This window comes from Enhydra lutris, unplaced genomic scaffold, assembly GCF_002288905.1.
Source record: "Enhydra lutris kenyoni isolate GAN:26980312 unplaced genomic scaffold, ASM228890v2 scaffoldscaffold4, whole genome shotgun sequence".
NCBI lineage: Eukaryota > Metazoa > Chordata > Mammalia > Carnivora > Mustelidae > Enhydra > Enhydra lutris.
The window spans coordinates 18123578-18150509 of record NW_019154088.1 but is presented as its reverse complement, the minus strand read 5'-3'; the positions used below and the strand labels follow the sequence as shown (position 1 = coordinate 18150509).

General features: G+C 40.6%; 1 protein-coding gene across 2 annotated transcripts in view; it reads right to left on the bottom strand.

Annotated features, from left to right (window-relative positions):
- Nucleotides 1–10910, bottom strand: part of LOC111138695 (solute carrier family 27 member 2) — a 45557-nt gene extending 34647 nt beyond the window's left edge. For both annotated transcript variants that reach the window (XM_022490681.1, XM_022490682.1), the window contains exons 1-2: nt 10433–10910; nt 532–741 (exon numbers count right to left, since the gene is read on the bottom strand). In XM_022490681.1, the coding sequence (XP_022346389.1) occupies nt 532–741; nt 10433–10910 (688 nt within the window). The remainder of the gene's footprint in view (nt 1–531; nt 742–10432) is intronic.
- Between the last annotated feature and the right edge of the window lie 16022 nt (nt 10911–26932).

Sequence of the window (26932 nt, the reverse complement as noted above, 5' to 3'; positions counted from 1 at the left end):
GAAATACAGTACTTCAGGCCCTGGGCTAGAGCCACTCTACACCCACATCACCAAACAGCTCCCAGTCAGTGTTGCATGGGAAGATAATGGTCAAAGCATTTATGTAAATAAAACTCCGTTATTGTCCTCTCATCTTCTTTGGTGCATTTATAACTTTGGTCCATTTATAACTGGCTATACATTATGTATAGACTTGTGATATAAGATAATTGAAATCCAACCATCATTTAAAAAATTCCCAAAACCTATTCAGTGCCAAATTTCATCCATTATCATAACTATTTTTGTACTTCTTGGCTAACTTCTTTCTCTGTTCTACATACCAGCGAGGGGGAAATACGGGTAACTTGGAGACACCCAAATAAGATCACATGCTATGAAATAAGACCAGTTCCCACAGGCAAAGAGCTAAATCCTCTAAAGTATTAGATATCCGATAAGTTTTGCCAAGGGAAAGAACATTTGAAAACCTAACCCAACATTTAACTCCTTCAGGCTAAGTCCATTTCTTTGAGAATCCTTTATTTTTACCTGTGGTTCCAGAAGTATAAATGTATAAGGCAGGAGTGGAAAAAGTGACTTCGGACCGCCAAGACTCTGGAATAGCTTCTGTTGACATTTCATCTACTTTGTCTAGTAAAGAGTCGACCCCATCCGTGTTAGAAGTTCTGCTCACATAATAGATGGACACATTATCCTTTTTCAGGCTTGGCAGCACCTCTTCAACAGCATCTTGTAGTTCTTAATGTGGAAAGAAAATCCAAATGAATTATATTAGTCCACTAAAGTTCTCTTAGTGCAACAGGCTTCATATTGATTTTGTTTCCAGGATAATTTTTGCTGAAATGTGTAGACATGACATGGGGTACTTATAGTTATACAGTTTTAAGCATGGAATTTGCTAGATTTGGAAATTTCACAAGATTCCAAGTTTTGGGGGAAGACTGGGTTTTAATGGGTTCCTAGCATCAGATGGTTGGTTGAAGATTTCAAACAAACTGACACATGGATAAAAACCAAGATATATAAGTGCATAACTTATATGCATGTCTGGTATGTCTCCAAATACTCCAGAAATGAATTTGGTTATTCCCAACATATGTGTCCCAATGATGAAAAAGAAAAAAAGAAAATTTTAAGGTAGGAGACAAGAAACAAAAGCAAGGCAGCCATGCAAACTAATAATGATGACAGAAGCCAGCTTTATATATACACATACAGATATATTTCTTAACACATCAGGAGCAAATAGTTTTCCTAGGAAAGTTCAACTCATCTGAGAAAGAAGCTCCAAATTTCATAAGCATATTTTCTGCTCTGAGAAAAAAACAGGGCCAATTAGTGTGCTTTTCAAACTGTGGGTCACAATACAGTGGTGGATTTTTAAAATCATTTGAAGTGACCAAAATTTTAAAAATTCCAGTAGAATGAAATATGTTTTCAGAGTATATCACACATAGGAAGAGGTAAATATTACTTTTTTAAAAACAGCTTTCAGTCAGTTGTATGAGTGTGTGTATACTGTCACAAACAAATACATTTTTCTACTGTAGGCCAACGTCAAAAAATTTAAAAGGTACTGATTTAATATATAAACTACATTTCATGTTTGCTGCTTGATTTCTGTGCCCTTCAATCACAAGATAAGATGGCCTTTCAGCTTATTTGTCTCGACCTTGTGATAACTGAACTGAATATACTTATTCTTAATAGGAAGCTGACCCAATACCCCAGGGAATTACCTTGGGGAGGCCATCCCTAATTCATCTTATATGCTTTGTTTTTCATTTGTTTATGTATGATGGCTCCATCAAAACAAGAAATACCATCAGGCCACATACATTTAAAAAAATATTTTAAAACATTTTAACCAGAAGACTCATGTGCCTGGTAAAAAGAAATCAAATAGTACGAAAAGAGTTTATTATGAAAACCAACAGTTCCATTCCCCTTGCCTCTTCAAAACTAAACCTGCCACCTAGAGGTGATCACTTTCAAGTTTTAAAAATCTGTTTCTTCTAACAATTGCCTCTGTATCACCAAATAATGTGCTTTTCCTGTTACCTCTTGACCTATCAATTTTGATCCCCACTCTTGTTCTCCCCTGTCCATCAATAGTCACTATCCCCACTTTATGCTGTCTAGGTTCATAGAATTTACATCTTTTCTGAGACTATAATTCCATCTTCCCAGCTTTGTTTATGGGTTGGCTCTAGAAGTGGGCACCAATAATCAGGGTCAACAAGATTATGACTATGTAAATATTATTCACTGCAGAGCAGAGTAACACATTATATAATCATGTTTCCTTTCGTGAGGAGTTTTCTCCTTGTGTGTCTGTTGGCTACCATCCTTTAAGATTCTATTGGCTTCAACTGTTTTCCACCTCCACTAGATCAGATTGCTTTCTAGTCCTTCAGCACTTCAAAATATTAACCAAAAAATACTCCTCTTATAAAAACTGGAATGGTAACACCCCATCCCTTGCCACTGCCTTGGTTCAGGTCCTCTTTATCGATCTTCCCGATAGGCTTCCAGACCAATCTCTCTGCCTCTACTCTTTCCCTGCTTCCAACTTAGCAGTTACACTATGGTTTCTTATTACTGCCCTGCTTAAAATCTTTCAATGGCTGCTAATCCCTTATGGTAGAGTCTACTATCCTTATGCAGCATGTGAAGTCCTGAGCTCATTCACAGTTTAACCCCTGGGGACTTTACTGATGTCATCTCCTAGTACCATCTCTTACCCCCTTTCCTCTAACCACATTGATCTATGTGAACTGAATGTATCCATACTCCCACATCTCATGACCTTTGTCCAGATAGTTTCACCTACTCTGAGTGCCGTCCTCTATCCTGGTCACCTGGAAAACTCGAGCATATAAGACTTAGCCTTGGCAACACTTCTCTCTGTTGCCTTCCCTTCCCCTGCCCAGAGGGGTGCTCCCACAGGGGCCTGCATTAGTATTAGTAAACTGTGTGACTTGCTTGTTCTTTTTCTCCTATTGGTGAAAATGTTGAGATTAAGGATCAAGAATTAAGAAATCTCCTCTCCCTCTCCCTCCCCTGAAGCTATATACTCAAACACTGTGTTGTAATTTACCTTGATTAGTCCTTCCCCTTTGCCTCCCTCTTTCCCAACATTTATCCATCATCTGTTTGAAGAAGGCTTCCTATGGGCCAGGCATGGTTCTAAGCACTGGATATAACGGTGAAGGAAAAATACTGTCCCTGTTTCTACAGAGCCTAATGGGGGAGGAAGCGAAGAAATCATCCATTTAAGTAAGGTGTCCTAGGTGTCACAACAGGGAATATGGCGTTTTGGGAGGGGCACAAAGACAACCCAGAGGCAGTATCATCTAAGTGGAGACCGGAAAGATGAACAGGAGTTGGCAAGTTGAAGACCAACTGAGATTGACTGAGCCTGTTTCTAGCAGAGTGAACAGCTTATCCAAAGGTCCAGAGGCAAACAACATGGTGTCAATGTAGCTGAAAGTGGCTAAAGTTGACTGGGGAAAAGAAGGTTGGGAGAAGAGTCTAGAATGTAGGTAGGGACCAAGTCCCTGGTGTAAGTCAGGGCAAATGGATTGCAGGTAAGGCCATGATACATTTTTCAGCCTGAAATTTACATCCCATTTTTTAAAAAGGTAAAAGGAAATGTAATTAAGCTGGTGTCATGCTAGATTACAGTTCAAGCAATTTGGCATCATGCATCTTTTACTGCATTCGTGTTGCTACCCAGCCCTCTGCAGGCCTTTAGTTTGTGATACCTTTCATAGAAGTCATCTCATCTGAAGGGAAGGCCATTGACCCTGCCCAACAATTTCCCTACATGTCCTCCGCACTGTTGGTGTAGAATTTGCATTTGGGCATTGATTTGAGATTCCAGTGTCACCAACCATATTAGGACACACCTAACATACCCGATGGCAGCAACCTTTCTTCCTTTAAACTAGAGATGCTGATATAAAAACTGAAATTTGAAAGGACATTCTGGATTTCTATTAACCAGCTATTTGATATTTAGTATCTTTCCTTAAGCCCTTTATAAATACAACTGGACCTATATGTTTTCTCCTTCACAAATTTTATCCAGTGTGTGTGTTATTACTGTAAAGTCTGCTTACTTAAAAGTGGCAATCAACCAGGACACAAAAGCTCTACTTGGCCCAGGCTGAGTTCCTGAGAACTCTCTGTTCTGAGATTTACATGCAGGAGTCCTCTTGGCGATGACACCTGTCAGGTTGCAAGGGAAACAGACTAGATAAAGGGCAAGGTTGAACAGCGATGCAGCCACACAGAGACCTCGTTCAATTGATTCTCTGATCCTATTGGTACTCTGGCACAGTGGCTCTCTTGAAGCAAGGGCAAGTCCTGGAGAGGGTCCTGGCTAAGAGATTCCACTGCCCATGTTCCCAGCAGCGGAGGAATGAACATCTCAGTACTGGAGGGCACATTTGGGTAGTCCATAACAACACCCACTACACCTTGCATCCTTACTGACAACAAAGCCTTAATGTTTCCATTTGTATAGAACAGTTTGTACAGTAGTTTTACATATATCACATCATATAATTTTCACGAGAACCCTGTGATACTGATACAGTCATCCTGTTTCTACAAACGAAGACAGGAACTCAGTGAGCCTATGTATGGAAAGATACATACAGAATAAATAGAAATATATTGGGTTTATGGGATTCCTGCTGCATCCTCATACTAGCCATTCAGGTTCAAGTTTTGAGAGAGTGCCTTACTTTTTAGAAGGTATTGTCTATTTGTCCTTCTGCTTAGTTCTTGTTAAATAAAGCATGTGGATCTACCTTTGAAGGGCAATATTGACAATCTCTTGTTAATCTTCTTTGAAAAGCATAACCTTGAGCTTTGTTGAAGCTTGGGTGTGAAAAACAGTATTCACAGAAAGGGGTCTGAATGGTATAGAGTAGATCTGTTGGTTTCTCATTAGTCTAGGTTTAAGTTGTGGATTGAAATAGAACCTCAGAGAAAGCAGTGCATTCCCTTGAGTGAGGGAATATTGAGGGATAACATTTCCCCTCCCTTAAAATCTGCCTTGTTAAAAAAAGAAAAAAGAAATCAAGGTAGCATATGAAGTTTCCCTCCCTCCCTTCTTTCCATCCTTCCTTCCTCCCTCCCTCCCTTCCTTCCTTTCCTTTCTTTCTTAAATAAGAGAAGAAGAGGAATTTATGAACACATGGCCCATTCCTAGAGAGCAGGGAGACATACAGGTTGGTGAGCTGAACCAGTCTTCGTCACCAAGGTGGCAAGGTGCTACTGGCTAACGCCGCAGCTTTCTGATGGGAAAGGCATTCAATCCAGCAGCTGGTTCTGCTACTCGATTGTCTCATTGAATGAGTATCTGACTGAGTTAGAAAACACTCCAAATGCTTATCTCAACAAAGTAGGATCTGAAAAGGAGGCCGTGAAAGGAAATGTGTTTTGATCAAAATCTCAGGATGATTGTGAAATGGTTGGTAGGTGCACAAGTCAGGATTGAAGGCTTATCTTTTCTTCACTCAAAAAGGCAACTGAAGCACAAACTGGTTCTTAACAATCTTTGGAGACAGTCTGAAAGCAGGTCTTCTAGTGCCATTTCCAACTGTGATTTTGCATTTTTAACATCGGCAGTTTGGAAATTACAGCATTTAATGACCTACAGTCTGGTCTATACGTCAACACCGTATGTGTTAGAACACCCTGCAGATAGAGGCATGCATTTACCCCTCCCCACACAATACATCACCCTAAGGTCAGAAACATGTTTAATGAAGGTTAAGCCCACCTGGAATAGGTAAATCTTTAACAGGGAAATAAACACTCATCTTACTTTTATGCATGTATATAACTTCCTAATACTATTTTCATTTCTCTTAAAGTTCTTACTTACGGGAACCCTTGCTTTCTAAATAGCCCTGGAATCAAGGTTAATTCTTTGATTAGGAGGCTGTCAGATCATATCAGGACTTACATAATTGGTATCCATAAGCAACCCTGTCACCTCTCTACCAGCTATCTGCTTCCTTATTTTTGGCCAGAGTTTGTGGGAAGGTCCTTTTCAGATACTGGCCACTTACATTCAAGGTGCAGAATAATCTGAACCCTAACCTTCTTCAGTTTCAATAACAATAACACCTGATTTAAAGTGGCTTTTGTTTTCACACCTTCACTCCATTCTTGTTTCTAAAGAAAAAGAGCTGCTAGTGTTTGCAAATACACTGGCAACATGGTAATTTATTTTGAATGGAGATAGACTACCCCCCTTGCAACCTTTAATTATGAGCAGGGCAAGAAGAAAAATTTTAGAGAGCCTCTTTAAGCTAGCTCTCTGTTCAGACCTTGGGCATCTTGGGATCCCAGACCCTGAGTACATTACTCATTTGATGCCTAGGCTTTTGTCCTCCACCATCCTATGCAGAGACTCTCATGACTACAGTCCCAGCCCATCCTATGCTCATGACCAGGTTCCTCTCTGGCAATGAGACCCCATTTTTTTTTTTTTTTTTTTTACCCAGGGGGGAAGGCCACAGTGGGGGGGGGGGGGGGGGGGATGTCGAGGAATCTTTTAGTGACTTAGGGCAGAGGATGGTGCCTTTGCATCAGTAAGGTGAATGGTGGGAGGAGGGGAGAAAAGGGGAGAATTGACAGGACCTGGGATCACGTGGATGGGGGCTAGGAGGAGGAAGCCAAGGTCAGTGATGTGTGCCAGGCTTTTGGCTGGGGTTAGGGCCACAGGATGGTGCCAGTCATGGAAGGGGGTATGAGGGGAAGCGGGGGAGGGGGAGTCTGAGGATTCAGATCATGGGGTCTCATTGCCAGAGGTAAACTTCGAGGTAAACAAGTCTGGTAGGGTGAGGCTGGGCTTGGAGGGAACTGGATCTAAATGGATTTTCTCAAATCGGGATATATTTAACTTTTTTACAATATTTTTTCATGTCCTCATGCCTGACCCAACAGTTCTCACACTTCAGAGAAGAAAGCCTGTCACAGCCAATCAGGATAATGGAACTCATTAATCTGACAAACATTTGTTGAGTGACTACTACGTGCTAGGTATTACTAGGGCCTTCTTCAAAGATACAGGAGAGAATTCTAAGCCTTTGAGACAAAGTACACTGAGGCAAGGCATCTAAGTTATTCCTCGAGCAGCCCAGAGAGAAGAGTGGAGATGAGTATCTGCCTTCACCCTTGGCTAAAGTTGGCATTGGAAAATCATCTCCCTCTATGGAAATGAGACCACTGCTGTTGGCCATTCTTTGAATTCTCTGCATCCTTATTTTCTCTACAGTGGAGTCCCTTCTGTAAACAGCTTTTAAAAATTACCATTATTTAAGTCCAGCCTGCTGTTGTCCTCACACAGTAAAACTCTAATGAAGCATCTGTGTTATGAACCTGATGAAAACTGCTTCTGGGCTTCTCTTGCCTGGATGCCCTGTCCCCAACTGCACTTGCCAAGCTCAGTTGTTAATGTCCCCAGAAGCTTTCACCCTCTGTTCACCAGCCCCCACCCCCACCCCAGCACTTTGTATCTCTCTCAGCAGACTTAACATACTTTTTACATCCTCCTGGATGTCATAGTCATTTGTGTATGTGGCTTAGTTCTTTTACTGGACTATAAGATCCTTGAACGAACGAACTCTTCTTTTCTCCCTATCCTATCATGGCAATCAGCTTGTACCTTGTACAAGGTAATTGTACAAGGACTCGTAATGTTTCTTGCTATCAAATTAAGTTGTTGGTCCATCTGCTTTTCTCAACCTGACCTCAAGTTTGTCTGACAAGACTTCTCCTTGGTCCTGACACTAGTTTTATAACAAAATGCTCCACCATTATAATGACGCAAATGCTTTTGAAAGTTATTGAAGGCATTTTCCTTCATCCCATTGTTCAAAGGAGGTCCAATTTTATTTTTTGCAACCTTGCAAAACCAGGTCAAAAGTGACCTGGAATATTTTACAGATCTCTGGATCTCAGTCTTATAATAGATAATATCTTTCAGATTTATTAGAGCCTGTGAAAGAGTACTACTTAAGGGAGCCTTTCACAGTTATGCTGAGCCATGCAGTGTAGGCCTGGCCAGTGAGCTGATGAAGGAGACCTAGGATAGCCTTCCAGTAGAAGAACTAATTTACTGATGATCTGAATGTTAGCATAAATGGCAACAGAGAAAATGTACTATTTTGGGGGTCCTCCAGCATGTTTTCCTATCTCACCCATACTCTGTTTGGGAAGTTGCTTGAAAAACTATCAGCCCAAAAAACTGTTTTCTATCAATGACAAAATCAATACGGGATATAGCTGAAGGCAATGTTTCCATGTAATTACTTCCATCATACCCTTCTATGGAGAAGGACCTGAAATGTACTACAGAAAGAACATCATATTTTCTGAGTGATGGGTGCTCCTGTAGAGTAAATTCCAAAGCTATAATTGGGTACTGATATTCCTGACAGGGTTGAGCCCTGTTAAGCTTTATCAAAATTCACCAAAATTCATGACAACAGGATCAATCTTCATGATAAATGCCATGGTGCGGGTCTTTTGCCTAGCTAGACTCCATAATCTGACAGCTAGTGGGAATTCAAGAGCTCTTACTACTTACTCCACAAGCCCTAAGGCTGAAGTTCAAAGCACAGAATCAAACCCTGTTGAATGGTGGTCATGCCAAAATTTCTAATATAAGTCTCACTTTTACGTACTGACCCATGAAAGTCTCACTTTTACGTACTGATGTTCAGGTGGTGTAGTAGAGTAAGTGCCTTGGAAGTGAACAAAACAAAACAAGACAAAACATGTGGGTTCCGTCCCCAGCTCTCTGTTGCTAACCCACTATGTGACTCTGGGCAATCAATATCACCCTTCAGGGCCTCTGTTTGTTCAGTAGAACCAATCTCTGCAGTTCCTGACGTCCCTCACAGGGAGCCTGACATACTATGCAGGTAAACAGTATTTAAGTGTCTCCTGCCCAGTGGTAAAAAGATCACTGTGATAGTAACTTTCTTTGGAACCAAAAGGCAAAGTAATAGGTTTAAGAGTCTTCCAATTACTAAGAGGTTAAGTTATCTCTTTGCTCAGGCAACTAGAAATTGCTGGGAATTTTCTTGAAGGGACCATCCCCTATACGTAACTTGGCTGTTGTTAAGTTGACCCCGTTTTTAAACATTTATACAAAGCCTTCATTTTTTGGATTATTTTATACCACATGAAACAGGCGGGTAAGTTTTTTGGTTTCCCACAAGGGAGCAGACATCTTTCTGTGACCCTACGCCAGATGCTTAGCTTGCCTCAGTTTCCTTAGTTGTGAAATGCAGGGGGACTGCAGAGGATGCTTAATCCATTCCAGCTCTAGCCCAACATCTATGTAGAAGAAGGCAGCACAATGTGGGGCAATTCATAGGCTTTAAAGTTGGATGGACCTGGGCTGGAATTTTAAGCTTCAGTTTTCTCAACTGTCTGACAGAGGGTAATGACATGTTATCTCTCAGGGTAATAAAAGCGCTCAGCATAGGCATTGGCACAGAAAGGTATTTCAGAAAGGTGAGGCTTCCTAGCTCCCTATTTCTTCAGGTCTTTCAGCTCCTATCTGGTTGGGCCTCCCCTTACTGATCTTACTGACAGAATGAAAAGCAACTCCTAGTCCTTATTTCCTCTCTAGGAAAAGCCAACAGTCCTGTGGGTAACAGATTCTTTGTTTCTTCCTGGCCCGGTCACTCCTGGAGCATGAAGTTACCATTTCAGGTCTTGCTGAAGCGTAGCAAGAGGTAACTCGTGAACCAGAAGTCACTTTGGCTACAGATGTAATGGGGGCTGATAAGGGCACTGCAGCAGATCCCTAAAATCTTCTTGGGGAGCAGGTCTTCTCTCTCTGCAGTGAGAATCTAGAAAGGCTAACTGCATTTGAGAGCTGGAAGCGGCCATGAAGACCCTGTATTAGAGGAGGAAACCAATGGACAGGGAGGGAAAGTGACTTCCTCATGATCACATAGCCAATCAAACAGCAGAGATGAGAACATTCTGGATCCTCTGGAATTCACATTCAAGACTCTGCATTTTAATGCAAAGATTGTCAATATTGGTTAAGAGCTTGGACTCTGTGGTTAACCCCTCTCCCCCCAGCTCTGTGACCCCTGGGGCGTAAGGCGTTACGTCTCTGGTTTCATCCACAAAGCCGGTCTAGTAAACCCTATCTGTTGATAGGATTAAAGGCAACACTTAGTGCTTAATACAGTGCCTGGCAGGGCTTCCACAACAGGTTGTTCTAAAGATCATTAGCATGAAGAAGGGTTTCCATTCCCTTCCTCTACACTTCCAGGTGGTATCTGAACGTCCCTTTCCAAAGCTCTACTCTACACCATGCAGTGGCGTTTGTCACCGCGCGAAGGAGCCCATTGCCAGGGCCGGCGCTCCCGGGGCTCACCTGGCGAGGCCAGTAGCACCTTCGCGCCGCAGCACTGGAAGCAGTGCAACAGGGACTTCGCGCGGATGTTGTAGTTGAGGCACGCCATGGCACAGCCCAGTTTGACCAGCCCCAGCCACAGCCACACGTAGGCTGGTTCGTTGCCCAGGAAGACAGCCACGCAGTCTCCCTGGCGCAGGCCGAGATGCTTCCGCAGCGCCCGCGCCACTTGGTTGCTGCGTCGGTCCACCTGCGCGTAGGTGAGCATCTCGTCTCGGTAAAGTAGGAAGCGCTTGTGCGGGTTCCGGCGCACTTTCTCCAGAAAGACGTGCAGGAGCGTGCGCACCGGCCGCCTATTCCTGTAGCTGCGCACGCGATGGGCAAAGACGGCCAGCCGCAGGAAAAAACGCATGTCCTGGAACAAGTAGGGGCAGCAGAGGTTCACCAGCAGCGGCAGGAGCAGCAGCCCCGCCAGTGCCGTGTAGATGGCGGGCAGCATGACGGTGGCGGGGCCCCCTGTCCCCGCTAGGACAGTGGGTGCGCTTCGGGCGTGCAGCGCGGCGGCGGGGAGGACTTCGGGCGGACGGCGTGCTGGCTGCGCGGGGGCGCGCGGCGAGGCTGGGGCGACAGCGAGGCGCCTGGGGTGCAGGTGGAGCGGTCTGTGGACTGCAGGTACGCCAGGAGGCAGAGGCCGGCTGACCCCGCCCCCTTGTGGGTGTGCAGCCACCTGGGCGCCCCGCCCGCCTAGAGGTCCTCCCGGGGAAGGGAGGCGGCTTGGCCGCTCGCGGGGGTCTCGGCTGTCGCTCGGCGCGACGTCGGGTCTCTGTCTTGTGACCGAGGAGCCACAGTTTCCTTGTCAAATGGTGATGACAAGACGCACTTCGCAGATGTTGGGAAGATTAGAGGAGATAATGTAGGCGTAGGTTGTTACTTATTGCTACCACCCGCGGAGTGCCATGTAGAAGTGACTTAGTATCGGTAAAGCGCCTTATAAATGTGAGAGTCTCGTTATTAATTAGTAACGCGTACCAGGTGCTACCGCCACATGGGATTCCCACCCGTCCGTTCCTGGTCCCAGAGGCTTTCCACCTCATTTCTCTTTGTTTTTCAGATTTGCCGCCCCCACCCCGCCCTTCCCCCAGGCCAGTTGCTGGGTGGTCTCCCGTGGTGAGGATTTCAAGGTTGAAAAGAAGCATTATCGGTTCTCTGCTGTGCGTTAAGGACCGGCCCAGCCAGTCCAGATTGGGCGTGAGGCAGGGCCAAACTCTGCCGGCTGAAATCAAGCTCTGGCGATATTACACTTTAATCTCTTTGTTTGCTTGTTTGACTTTTAATATTTTGCTCTAAGTGATTTTTCTGTCTTGTATGCTGAAGATTTTCAACTGTTAGCCCGATTCAACATTTACTAAGGGGTTCTATCAGAGAACGTTGCAACACAGAGGACATTAAGTAAACATTCGCATTTCTCAAAAGCCTTTTTTCTTCTTTTTTTTTTTTTTAAGTGTGATCGTCTCTTTTAATTTCCCTTAGTGCTGCTTCTATAAAGGGAATACTTGCTGCTTGCTACTGAAGAGGGTCCGGCTCTAAGTAAAGTAGTGTTCTTTCTTCCTCTCCTGTCCTGCTGCATTCATCGTCTTATTCTTAGGGGATAGTCACAAGTAATGAACACCTACTCCTGCCAGACACTCTGCTAGGGGCTTTCCTGTAATATATTTTTTTTGGAGCATCACAGTCATCTAAAGGGGGAACTTTCGTGCTCATTTACAGACAGGAATGGGACACTTGGGTAAATTAAGAGAGCTAGTAAGCGACGCATGGGTTTTGAGACTGGTATCTGTTTGGCCCTGGGGCCCTCCCTTAGCAACACCTTATGTTGCCCTCTTGTTCTCTAGGTTTCTATCCATGTTCTTTTCAGCAATCTTCTTTTCTTTTCTTTTTTCTACAATCTCTCCTCCTCCCCCGCTCCTTTTTTTTTTTTTTTTTTGTGCCCTGTTTTTACTCCTGGGACCTTCTCAAGCAACCTTTCCTTCCTTGTCTTTTTCTGAATCTTTCATGGCAGATCCCGCTACTCTCGAGTGACTGGTTGCATCATTTCTCTGGGGATGGGTTGGGGGTCTTGGTTATCCCTGAGGAGTGGCTTATAGTGTTAATCAAAGACCGGGTCAGGACAGAAACCATTCTCGTGGGCACCTTTTCTTTCATGTTGAAGCTCAGAGCCAGCCCTCCCTTAAAGTCCCAATGCCACCTTCGCGCCCTTGACTAGTCGCTTCAGTAGCCTCCTAGATCTCTCTTGCCATGTCTTTGAATAGCACTTCTCGGAGTGCTGGATTACTGCAAAAGCCCCCTTCTTCCCTCTTATTGTGAGGATCACTCTAGCCTTGTGCATCAACAGTTTTTCAGTTGCAAGTGAAAGAAGACCAGACCAAACTGGCTTATGTAGAAATAGGAATTTAAATAGCAACTTCAGTCAGAGTCCAGGGGTAGGACAGGCTCCGAATGAGCCTTCATTGGTGGCTTAAGTGCTAAGACCTGGACCCCATTTCCCTTCCGCCATTTCTTTGCTCCACCTCCTCTGTTGTCATGTAGGCTCTCCCTCATCATCCAAAGATGACTGCCAACCCTCGGGCTACTTCCGACAGAAGTATAAGAATCTTTTTCTTAGTTCTTATTAAAAGAAAAAAAAAAATCTCTGATTGGGTTCTGGGCCCCATCCCCAGAGCAGTCTTTGTGGCCTAGGAACAGTAATGTTGATTGCTTTAAGCTAATCAGGACTCACCCATGAAGCTGGGATAGAGTTAATCCTATACATCTTGGAACTCCTGAGGATCTCTTTCTTGTCCTGAACTTATAAACCCACCACACAGCTTGGCTTTTGATTTTGTGTCTGTTAGTTTTGCCTTTCCCACATAGAATTCAGCTTTCCAGAATGAAGTCACAGAAAAGAGCATGAGTCTTGAAGTCAGAGGACCTGGGTTCAAGTGCTTGTTCATTACATATTGGCTGACCTAACTCACCTCAAGTTTACCAGAAAATGCTGACGCTGGTACTTTATGTTAATTTTGTAGGCTTTGAGGTAGTGAATGCACAGGGGCTATAGTCAGCAAAGACGTGTTTTGTATGTTATGAAGCCTGCCATTTTGTGACTTTACTTAGTATGCATAGGAATTTTGTAATTGACTCATTCAATGGCTTATGAGAAGGGTTATCTCCAACTGTGTTGCCTTCCATGAATCAATCACATTTCTTGAAACAAGGGGTGCCTACTGCCTGTGGAATAGCCAGCATGGGTGGCCTTTGGGGACAGGTTTATAGGTGTGTCGCTATTCAGAGAGGGAAATGGTAAAAGATCAGTGGGGATGGCATACGCTGAGATTGGCCCCTCTTGGAGAAATGAAAGAGGGGAGAGACTGGGGACAATAGGTTGTTGGTATTAAACATCAGGGAGCAGGGCTCCTTCTCTCTTTTTTTTTTTTTTTTTTTGGCATCCCAGTTGTGCTTGCTTACTACACAATCAAGACAAAATACAAGTTGAGAGGCATCCGGGTGGCTCAGTGGGTTAAGCCTCTGCCTTCAGCTCAGGTCATGATCTCAGGGTCCTGGGATCGAGCCCCGCATTGGGCTCTCTGCTTGGTGGGGAGCCTGCTTTCCCCCCTCTCTCTGCCTGCTGCTCTGCCTGCTTGTGATCTCTCTCTCTGTGTCAAATAAATAAATAAAATCTTAAAAAAAAATACAAGTTGAAAAAAAGGTATTTGTTCTCAGTAGTTCTGACTGGAATGCCTTTGATTTAGGGTAGAATTTTAATTGAGGGAAAAGTCCTAGTGAAATGATTGGTGCTTCTAGTGATGGTATGTGTGTTTCACAAGATTTTTTTCCTGCTTATTAAACAGCCCTCTCTCCTTTCAGCATCCCATTACAAGCCACAAGGCCCCTTCCTGGTCACTCTTCTACATCCCTGGGTGGGTTAGTTAATTCTTTACTTTTTGGTTTCTTTGCTCTTACTTTACCTTTTTTTGAATTATTTTCTTCTTGTCCAGTTCTTTTTTTTTTTTTTTTTTTTTTTTTGTAGTTGAAGTATAGTTGACACATCTTATTGTATTAGTTTCAGGTGTATCTTTTTGTCTGATTCTTAACTGGTAAGGTTTATAGGGTTGTTTCTTCACCTTTTTTCTGTTTTTCTCTCTAGGTGGTCTCCCTTGTTCCTGTTGATGCTGCAGACTTCTGAGTCTGAGTATGCAGCCCTAACCTCTCTCCTGAGTGCCAGAAATTCGTTTCATAATGGCAAAACAAACACCTCTGGGTGAATTCATTTATTCAATCACTCATTTATTAATTTATTCATTTAGCATTTATTTTAAGTGTACTAGATACACATTACTTCATAGGAAAAAAGGCTGGGCAGGTATTCTCATTTTCAGATGAGTGAATTAAGATTCAGGGAAGTCAACCAATATGCCAAAGGTCACACACAGCAAGTAAGTTAATTGTGGAGCAGAGACTAAAACCTCTTTTTCAATTCATAGTTAGGTGTCATGGGTGAATGATGCCTCCTCATCCATCCCCCCCCCCCCCCCGCAAATATTTACTCAGTAGAGCTGCAGAACTTGTGAATGTGACCTTATTGGGAAAATAATTAACTTAAGGATCCTGAGATGAGAAAGTCCTGTACTAGCATGGGCCCTAATCCAATGATAATTGTCTTTAGAAGAGAAAGGAAGGTGGGAAGATACACAGAAGAGAGGGGGATGTGAAAATGGAGGCAGAGATTGGAGTGATGCCTCTCTAATCCAAGGAATACCCAAGATTGTGGGCAGCCACTGGATGATAGAGAGGGCTGGAATGGATTCTTTCCCAGAGCCTTCAGAAGGAACCAGCCCTGCCAATACCTTGGTTCTGAATTTCTGTCCTCCAGAACTGTGAGAGGAAAAATTTCTGTGGTTTTAGCCAATGAGTTTGTGGTAATTTTTCATGGTAGTCCTAGGAAACTAATATACTAAGTCACATTGTGTTTCACATAAATTAGGATTCCTACCTCAGGACTGGGTGGCACAGTGGGTCAAAAAGTGGATCACTTTATTGACCCCAGAACTTAAAACTCATGGATCATTTGCTGTCATTATGATTCAGCTTTTCTCTACCCCTGTTTTGTAGTTTCTGCCACAAATTTTCCCTTCAGTTCTGTAAATTATTTTTCCTGCCTGTCCCATCAATTCTGTTTAAACTCATGTCTTCTGTTGCCTAACAACATGTGATTACTTCCTTCTCCTTGCAGGTCTTTCACCATTACCTTCCTTTTTGTTCAATTATATCCCTGTTTTCTAGCTCGTATTCTTGAGTAGATCTCGTAGCCCCCCAAAATTACCCCAAAACGACTATATAGAATTCTTATATATCCAGGGGCTGCTTTCCAGCTTATAAATTCCTGTAATTGAGTAAGGGGCATAGTCCTGGTCCAATCAGCTGTGTGATTTGTGGGCACACATGGAGCTGGGAATAGAGAGGCCAATGGAGTCTCCCGATTCATTACATAAACATGGTCCCTGTACTTAAGTCTTACTCACTCGTAGAGACTTGGCAGTTTTCCTCTAAAGGGACTACGGACTTGGTAAAATACATTAATTAGCTTAACTTATCTTTCTGTTTATTTCAGATTATAATGTCTTCATTGTCTTTATTTCAGATTATAATGCCTTCTTCTGACTACTACATACAGCTGTTGTGGAAAACGAACTTCTTTTAACTAATAAATTATAATTCATAATTTAGCATTTACTTACATGGCAACATTATTTGTGTAGATTCAAGTTTTTGTCTGATGTCACAGTCCTTTTGCCTGAAGAGCTTCCTCTAACATTTCTGGAGTTGTAGCTATTCTGGCAATGAATTACTTCAGCTTTAGTTTTTCTGAAAAAGTCTTTATTTAACCTTCAAGTTTGAATGGTATTTTCCCTGGGTAAAGAAGGCTTGCATGTTAGTTTAATTCTCTGGTACTTTCAAGATGCCACTTTCTTGTCTTCTGGCTTGCATCGTTTCTGACTGCTGTAATTCTTATCTTTGTTTCTTTGTACATAGTTTATTTATTTATTTTTTCTGGATATCTTCAAGATTTTCTCTTTTTTTTTGGTTTTCAGCAGTTAGACTAAGGGTGTGTGTGTGTGTGTTTAATTTATCCTCTCTGGGATTCTGTAAACTTCTGGGTCTATGGCTTGATGTCGTTCATAATTTTGGAAAATCTCTTGGTCATTATCTCTTCAAATATTTCTTCTGCCCTATTTTCCCTCCCTCCCTTCCTTTTTTCCTATGACTCCAATTATTCATATATTGGGCCATTTGATTTTGTGGAACAGTTTTTGGATGCACAGTTTTTTATTCACTTTTTTCTCTTTGTGTTTCAGTTTGTATAATTTCTTGACCTATCTTCAAGTTTTACTGAGTTTTTTTTCCCCCTCAGCTGTAATAAGTCTATCTAAATAATTTTACATTTCTGGTAGTGTGTTTTTTATTTCTAGCACTTCTATTTGACTCTTTCTTATCATTTTCATTTCTGCTGATAATCCCCATCTACTCATACATTTAAAAAAAAAATGGCTGTTACTCTAAAGAGCTCCTCCCTATAGTTCTTTCCTACCCACATGAGTGGAATTTGTTATGATCAAAGAGTTCTTCAAAGCTTAATACATATACACGCACCCCCCCCCACACACCTGACTTTTGTTTCATTATAATGTTAGTCATAGTAACTAGGAAAATAAGTCTGGTCCTGATTTCTTCAAGACTGGGGAATTCAGTTATCTAAGATAGATTCAGAACTCCACTAGTGATGCTAGAATCCCGTTTTCATCTTCTAGACTATAGCTTGCTCTTTTGTGTCATCCCTGTTTCATGTTTATAGTGTGACTCAGATAATATACAGGGACCTTCTGAATACCAAGACAGACCTAGCCAATCAATCTTAGCATTCTCTTTGGTTGAGCCTAAGCCTATATCAGAATTTTTGTTTGTTTGTTTTGTTTTGTTAACACAGTGCTCTAAGATGCCATGACCAAATTATCAGATTTGACTTCTGATTTAGTTTTGCTTATCATTTATATAGTATTGATCTATAGTTGGACAGTAGAATTACCAGGGAAGTTTATTTATTTATTTATTTATTTATTTATTTAAAGATTTTACTCATTTATTTGATAGAGATCACAAGTAAGCAGAAAGGCAGGCAGAGAGAGAGAGAGAGGGAAGCAGGCTCTCTGCCAAGCAGAGAGCCCGATGTGGGGCTCAACCCTAGGACCCCGAGACCATGACCTGAGCCGAAGGCAGAAGCCCAACCCACTGAGCCACCCAGGCGCCCCTCCAGGGAAGCTTTAAAAACTGCATGTCATATTATTATTTTTTAAGGTGCTTTTATATTTTTGAGATACACACAAAATATTTATGGATAAGATCATGTCAAACCATTTTAGAGATAGTTGTAGATATTGTGATTTTTTTTATTCCTAAATACTTCAGCCTATATCTTATAAAAACAAGAGCATGCTCTAGTGTATCTAAAATAGAGATATAACACTTGGGAAATTTAAAATTGATACAATTCTATCATCTAATATATTTAATATTATCCCCTAACATGAGACTTTATTCAAATATCCCCAATTATCTCAATAATATCTTTTATTAGAATTTTATAATCACCCTAGAGATAATCAAGGATCACACACATTGTAGTTAGTTATCTGTCTATTTTGTTTCCTTTAATCAAGAGCAGCTCTCCAGCTTTTTTTTTAGGCTTTTATGACATTGAAATTTTTGGATTTCAGGCCAGGCATTTTATAGAATATTCTTTGGTTTGGGTTTACTTGATATTTCCTCAAGGTTAGACTCAGGTCATGAAGTTTTGACAGGAATACCACAGAAGTGACTTGTATCCTCAGTGTGTCATATCAAGAGGCAACTGCTGTTGGATTGTCCCATTAGTAAGTCTGGTATTAAGTTTGATCACTTAGTCAAAGTGCTAACTGCCAGATTCATTGTATTTTTATTTGTAATTCATATATATTCTGTGAAGCAATACTTTCAGATTGTATAAATATTCCTTTATGCCCCAGTTTTTCACTCAGTGATTTAAGCACACTTTGATGATTCTTGCCTGAATCTATTATTCCTACAGTGGTTCTAAAATGATGGTTTTCTATTTCTATCATTTTTACTACAAGCATCGGTTGGCATCCTTTATTTTTCTTTTCCTCTCTTTCTTTTTAAGGATGGGTATAGACTCATGGATTTTAGTTAGTTTATTTATTTATATATTTATTGGTGTCTAATATTTTCTTTTTCTTTTTTTCCTTTTTAAAAGTTTTTTACTTTAATTCCAGTATAGTTAACATACAGTGTTATATTACTTTCAGGTGTATAAAATAGTTATTCAGTAAATTATACATTATTCAGTGCTCATCATGATAAATGTACTTTTAACCCCCTTACCTATTTCCCCCTCCTTTCCCACTTCCCCTCTGATATGCTTTATTTTAAACACAGACCCTGAGTTAAAGTTATTAATTTTTATTTATTTTTTAAACAGTTTTTTAAAAAAAGATTTTATTTATTTATTTGACAGAAAGATCACAAGTAGGCAGAGAGGCAGGCAGAGAGAGAAGGGGAAGCAGGCTCCCTGCTGAGCAGAGAGCTCGATGCTGGGCTCGATCCCAGGACCCTGAGACCATGACCTGAGCTGAAGGCAGAGGCTTAACCCACTGAGCCACCCATGTGCCCCTATTATTTATTTATTTATTTATTATTAATTAATTAATTAAAATTTTTTCAGGTAATATATTTTTTTAAATTTTTAAATTTTTAAAATAAACATATAATGTATTATTAGCCCCAGGGGTATAGGTCTGTGAATTGCCAGGTTTACACACTTCACAGCACTAATTTTTAAAAATTTAAAAAAAGATTTTATTTTACAGAGAGAACAAGCTGGGGGAGCAATAGAGGGAGAGGGAGAAGCAGACTCCCCACTGAGCAGGGAGCCCCCAATTTTCATTTCAATAAGAACATTTTACTGGAAGCATACTTCAGAATACATGTTTTTTTTTTTTAATTAAAGATTTTATTTGTTTATTTGACAGACAGAAATCACAAGTAGGCAGAGAGGCAGGCAGAGAGAGGGGGAAGCAGGCTCCGTGCTAAGCAGAGAGCCCAATGTGGGGCTCAATCCCAGGACCCTGGGATCAGGACCTGAGCCAAAGGCAGAAGCTTTAACCCACTGAGCCACCCAGGTGCCCCCAGAATACATGGTTTTAAAGATATATATAAAACATTTCAGGGGCATCTGGGTGGCTCAGTTGGTTAAGCTTCTGCCTTCAGCTCAGGTCATGATTCTCGGCCGGGGGATCGAGCCCCACATCAGGCTCCCTGCTCAGTGGGGAACCTGCTTCTCCCTCTCCCTCTGCTGCTTCCCCCACTTCTGCTCTCTTGCTCTCTCTCTGTCAAATAAATAAATAAAATATTTTTTAAAATTCTACTCAAGAAAAATGAAATGCACATTTCTTCAAGTACACATAGAAGAATTTCCTGTTAGATAACATAGAAAGATATATAATAAGATATGGTGTATATATATACAATGGAATACTGCGCAGTCATCAAAAGAAATGAAATCTTGCCATTTGCAACAACGTGGATGGAACTAGAGGGTAATATGCTGAGTGAAATAAGTCAATCAGAGAAAGACTATTATCGTATGATCTCCCTGATATGAAGAATTTGAGAGGCAAAGTGGGGTTTGGTGGGTAGGGAAGGAAAAAATGAAACAAGGTGGGATAGGGAGGGAGACAAACCATACGAGACCCTTAATCTCACAAAACAAACAGGATTGCTGGGGGAGGGGTATAGGGAGAGGGTGGTTGGGTTATGGACATTGGGGAGGGTATGTGCTATGGTGAGTGATGTGAAGTGTGTAAACCTGACAATTCAGAGACCTGTACCGCTGGGGCTAATAATACATTATATGTTAATAAAAAAATAAAATAAAAACAGAAAAAAGTTTTCAATGATTTAAAAGAAAAAAAAGAAAGAGATATAATAAATATTACAAATTTTTGAAGACTGAAATTATTCCAAATATCTTTTCCACCCACAGTGGTGAAAAACAAAAAATTAATAACACAAAGTAGGAAAATCTATGAATATTAAGTATTTAATACATAAAAATTAAACAATACTCTACTGCACAAGCAATGGACCAAGTAAGAAATCAAACAACAAATCAAAATATGTCTCAAAACAAAAGAAAAAGAAAGCACAATATTCTAAAACCTATGGGATGCAACAAAAGCAGATGTTTGAGTGAAGTTTATGCTATAAATGCTTATATTAAAACAGTTCAGGGATGCTTGGTTGGCTCAGTCAGTTAAGCGGCTGCCGTCGGCTTAGGTCATGATCCCAGGGTCCTGGGATTGAGTCCTGTGTTGGGCTCCTTGCTCAGCAGGGAGCCTGCTTCTCTTACTCCCTCTGCCTGCCACTCTGCCTGCTTGTGCTCTCTCTCTGTCAAATAAATAAATAAAACCTTAAAAAATATATATATAAAAAAAAGTTCAGGGGCGCCTGGGTGGCTCAGTTCGTTGGGGCCTCTGCCTTCGGCTCAGGTCATGGTCCCAGGGTCCTGGGATCGAGCCCCGCATCGGGCTCTCTGCTCAGTAGGGAGCCTGCTTCCCTTCCTCTCTCTCTGCCTGCCTATCTGCCTACTTGTATTCTGTCTGTCAAATAAATAAAATGTTAAAAAAAAAAAAAGTTCAAGCAGATAACATTATATATACCATGAGGAACTAGAAAAAGAAGAAACTCAGCTGATATCTAGTAGAGAAAGAAAATAACAAAGAAAAATCAGAAATAAATGAAATAGGGACCAGATTAACCAGTAACATAACATTGAAAGTAATGACCAGTTTTTTTTAAAGATAAAATTGACAATTACATTAACTAAGAAAAAAAAAAGAGGTCTCAAGAACCAAAATGAGAAATGGAAGCAAAGACAATACAACAGATAATCACAGAAATACATAACGTGATAATTACATACTAACAAATCAGATAACATAAGAAAAAAAAACAGATAATTCCTAAAAACACACAAGTTACCATAATTGAATCCTGAATCTTCAATCCAGGACGTAGGAAATCTTCTTAGACTGATAACAAGCATGGAAGTTGAATTAGGGGGTGCATGGGTGGCTCAGAGGGTTAAGCATCTGCCTTCAGCTCAGGTGATGATCCTGGGGGTCCTCGGATTGAGTCCTGAATCTGGCTCCTTGCTCCTTGGGGAGCCTGCTTCTCCCTCCGCCTCTGCCTCTTTCTGTCCCTCATGAATAAATAAATAAAATCTTAAAAAAAAAGTTGAATTAGGAATCAAAGACCTTCCAGCACAGAAAACCCCAGGGCCACATGGTTTCATTGGTGAATTCTACCCAACATTTAAACAAACAATTAATGACAATCAGATTATTACAAATGACAATAAAAATATTACAAATAATGGAATAGAGGGAACACATCCAAAATCATTCTAGAAGGCCAGTACTAATCTGATACCAAAGCAGGAGAAAAACAATACAAGAACAAAAAAGTCTAGTTTGTCCAACATAAGTATTGTTACTCTTTCTTTTAACATCCATTTTTGTCATAAATATTTCTCCACCCCCTTGTTTTCAGTCTGTAGGTGTTTTTAGGTCTAAAATGAATCTCTTGTAGGCAGCATATAGATAGATTTTTTTTTTAATTCATTCTGACACCCTATGTCTTTTTATTGGAGCTTTCAGTCCATTTACATTCAAAGTAATTATTGATATATGTGTTTCAGGAGATTTTCTCTGATCTTTCTTGTCTGTCACATTTGGTCTCTGTTTTGCACTCAAAGAATCTTTAAGATTTCTTGAAGGGCTGGGCTAGTAGTCATGAACTTCTTTAGCTTTTGTTTGTCTGGGAAACTCTTCATCTCTCCTTCTATTCTGAATGATAGCCTTGCTGGATAGAGTATTCTTGGCTGCAGATCACTCCTTCCACATGCATTTATCCTTCTTCTTTTCCTCTCTCTCTCTCTCTCTCTCTTTTTTTTAAAGATTTTATTTATTCATTCATGAGAGTCAGAGAGAGAGAGAGAGAGAGGCAGAAGGAGAAGCAGGCTCCCCACTGAGCAGGGAGCCCAATGTAGGACTCGATCCCAGGACCCCGGGATCATGACCTGAGCCAAAGGCAGATGCCCAAACATCTGAGCCACCCAGGTGCCCCTTTTCCTCTCTTTTTAAGGAGGGGTATAGACTCATGGACTTTTAAAAAGTTCAACATGTTAAAATTCTTTTCATTTGTTTATTTTTGCTGATTGCCATGTTCTTTTATGTTTCCTATCAGTCTTTGAGCATGCTGTTAGTTCTGAAAAAAGAATATGTCCCAAGTCACATTGTATTTTCTCTGACCTAGCTCTGGAATCAGCCATTTTTTTTTTTTTTTCTATGTGACCCTGCTTCTTTCTGTTGGACTTTGGTATTTAGATGCTGAAATCATGATACAAAGCATATTCTTTGCTACTGAAGAGTCATTGTTCTAGGCTCTTTCAATGGACGAAGCTAGGAAATATATACTTTTTAAAACCATAAATTTGTAGTGCTACTACTACTTCCTTAATCCAATGCCATAGGGTTTGCTTCTTCTTCCCCTGTTCCATATCTTAAACAAAAATCTCCCACAGTGGAGAAAACTGGTTCCCAACATCAATATATCTATTTACTTGGAAAATTATTTTCAGAATTATCAGATCAATACCACTGCCAACAACAAACTTATATGATGGAAAATTAGTTTAGCCTTCAAAGATTACTTGGAATCATTATTTTTCTTCTTTCAAGTGGTCATGCTATTGATGTGATCATACTTATGCTGGTTTGTTTCTGTTTCTGTTCAGTTTAGAATCAATTCAACCTTTGGATTTAATTTTGTATTTTGAAAATGAAAACATTTACATGGTTCAAAAATCAAAATTCCATGAAAAATATGATAAAAATTTGATCAGCTTTGTTCCATTGTTTCCCCTATCTTTCCCACTCTTTTTCATCTTTTCCCTTTAGGTTTCTGGTTTATTTTCCCAGCATTTCATTTTGCATAAATAAGCCCATATTTTTGCCCCCAGTTGTATTGAGATTCACTTGATGTATGATGCATTTTTTTTATTTCACCTTCTTTCTTTCTTTCTTTTTTTTTTATTAAAGATTTTATTTATTTATTTGACAGATATCACAAGTAGTAGGCAGAGAGGCAGGCAGAGAGAGAGGGGGAAGCAGATTTCCTGCCGAGCAGAGAGCCCAATGGGGGCTTGATCCCAGGACCCTGGGATCATGACCTGAGCTGAAGGCAGAGGCTTAACCCACTGAGCCACCCAGGCGCCCCTCACCTTCTTTCTTATAGAAGGTAGCATAGCATACGTACTTTTCATTTTTTTCCTTGTTTTTTTTTTTTTTCATTTATACAAAAAACATTTTAATTTCTCTTTTCTTTTATTGTGGTTCTGACAAATCAGTTTTGGCTGAATAGAAATATTGTCCTGTGGCACAAAGCCCCAAAGTTCAAGGAAGTTCCCAATGATGGGCCATTTTCTATTCTGGGATACCAATAAGGTGCCTAAGGGCACCTGTGACAAAAAGAAAGAGAAACAGAAAAGAATGGGTGAGGAGAGTGGTGGGGCAGAAGATGGGGAGAAAAATTGGCCTTGAAAAAGCATTCATTTATATCAGGTAAGATGGCGGAGGAGTATGAAATCTAAATTTCATCCTGTCTCAGGAATTCAGCTAGACAGTTATCAAACCATTCTGAACATCTACAAACTGAACAAGAGATTGAAGAGAAGAAGAGCAGCAATTCTAGGAACAGAAAAGCAACCACTTTCTGGAAGGTAGGACATGCAGAGAAGTGAATCTGAATTGATGGTAAGATAGACTGTGGGGGGAGGGGTTGGCTCCTGGCAAGTGAGAGAGTAGCAGAGCACAAAATGAGAACTTTTAAAAGTCTGCTCTGTAGAGGAACGTTGCTTCAGTGACTAAGCGAGGATGGGGGGTTGGGGGGTGGAACACTTGCTGGGACAGTGTGGTCCCAGGACCTTTGGGGTCACAGAAAAACCAAGGGTGTCTGAGTGCAGCAGAGGTCCCAGGTATCGGAGCAGGGAGGAGGCTCTCAGCTTGAGGTTGTCATAAATCACAATCTGAGGCGCAGTCAGACCACTGCTCTTTGATCAGGGACCCCTCAAGTGGCAGATCCGGGAGACTCCCCCCCACCTGGGAGGAGGGCGCAGGAATGTGTGGCAGGAATCTGCTGGGTTGGAGATTCCAAACAGGGCCATGTGCCAGATAGAAGCGCTCGGTCATAGGTCAGGTGAGCCCAGAGCGTGGCTGGACACTAGGAAGACAGGAGGGATTGATGGCTTTTTTCTGAGGGCACAGTGCGGAGTGGGGCCCCAAGCTCTCAGCTCCTATGGGGCCAGAGATTTGGAGGCCGCCATTTTCATTCCCGTCCTCCAAAGCTCTACAGAAAGTGTTTAGGGAACAAAAACTCCCAAGATGGAAGCCATACAGATTACTTAGCCTAGCTCCTGGCAAAGGGGGTGTAATTCACTCTCCAGCAAAGACACTTCAGAATCACTGCAACAGGCCCCTCCTGCAGAAGATCAGCAAGAACATCCAGCCAAGAGTAAGTTTACTGATTGCAAAACAGCATTTGAAATAAAAAATAGCACATAGAATTCATGGCTTTCCCCCTCATGATTCTTTAGTTGTTCAGAGTTAAATTTTTAAAATTTTCATTATTTTTTCTTTTTCTATTTTTTTGAATTTTTCCTGTTTCCTATTTTAATGAACATTTTATTAATACTTAAAAAAATATTAATTCTCATTTTTATAGTCAGTCTATCCCTTCATTGTATTTAACCTTATTTTTTGTATACATAAAAGTCTTTCTTTCTTTAAATCTTTGGGATACAGTTTCTTCTAACAGAAAAAATATACATTAAATCTAGCATATACCTTTGCTCTAGTCTCCAGCCTGATTACATTCTCTCCCTTTTCCCCCCTTCCTTTTCCCAACCAACTTCTTACCTTATCAATTCCTTTATATTTTTTTATTTTTATTTTTTTAAAAGATTTTATTTATTTGACAGAGAAAGATCACAAGTAGGCAGAGAGGCAGGCGGGGGTGGGGGGGGGAGCAGGCTCCCTGCCAAGCAGGGAGCCCGATGCAGGACTTGATCCCAGCACCCTGAGATCATGACCTGAGCCAAACGCAGAGGCTTAACCCACTGAGCCACCCAGGCGCCCATCAATTCCTTTTTAAAAATCTTTTAAAATTTTCATCTTTACAGTCATATTACATTCCTTCATCGTGTTTACCCTTATTTTTGTATTTATAAGTTTTTCTTTCTTTAAATTTTGGGAGGCAGTTTCTTTTAACATATCAGAATACACCCCAAATCAAGTGTATGGCTCTGTTCTATTCACCAGCCTAATTATATATATCTATATCTATATCTATATATATATATATATAATATACATAATATATAATATATAATATATGTTATATTATTATATATTAATATATATTATATTATTATATATAATATAATAATATATATTATATAATATACATCTACATCTATATATGTAGATGTATATTATATAAATATAAAATATACATAATATATTATATAATATTTTCCTTTATTCTGCCCCTGGTTTCAGGTCTCTTCTGATTTGGTTAGTGTATATTTTTCTGGGGTTGTTGTTACCATTTTAGCATTTTGTTCTCTCATTCATCTATTCCTCTCTGGACAAAATGACAAGGCAGAAAAACTCACCTCAAAAAAAAAAAAAAAAAGAAAAAAAGAACAAGAAGTACTGACTGCTAGACCTAATCAATATGGACATTAGTAAGATGTCAGAACTAGAGTTCAGAATGATGATTATCAAGGTGCTAGCTGGGCTTGAAAAAAGCATGGAAGATACTAGAGAATCCCTTTCTGGAGAAATAAAGGAACTAAAATCTAACCAGGTTGAAATAAAAAAAGTTATTAATGAGGTGCAATTAAAGATGGAGACTCTTACTGCTAGGATAAATGAGGCAGAAGAGAGAACTACTGATATAGAAGACCAAATGATAGAGAATAAAGGAGCTGAGAAAAAGAGAGATAAACAACTACTGGATCATGAGGGGAGAATTCAAGAGATAAGTGATACTGTAAGATGAAACAATATTAGAATAATTGGGTTCCCAGAAAAAGAAGAAAGAGAGGGGCAGAAGATATATTGGAGCAAATTATAGTGGACAACTTTGTTAATTTGGGGAAGGAAACAAGCATCAAAATCTAGGAGGCACAGATAACCCCCCTCAAAATCAACAAAAATAGGTCAATACCCCATCATCTAATAGTAAAACTTAAAAGTCTCAGAGACAAAGAGAAAATCCTAAAAACAGCTTGGGACGTGACGTCTGTAA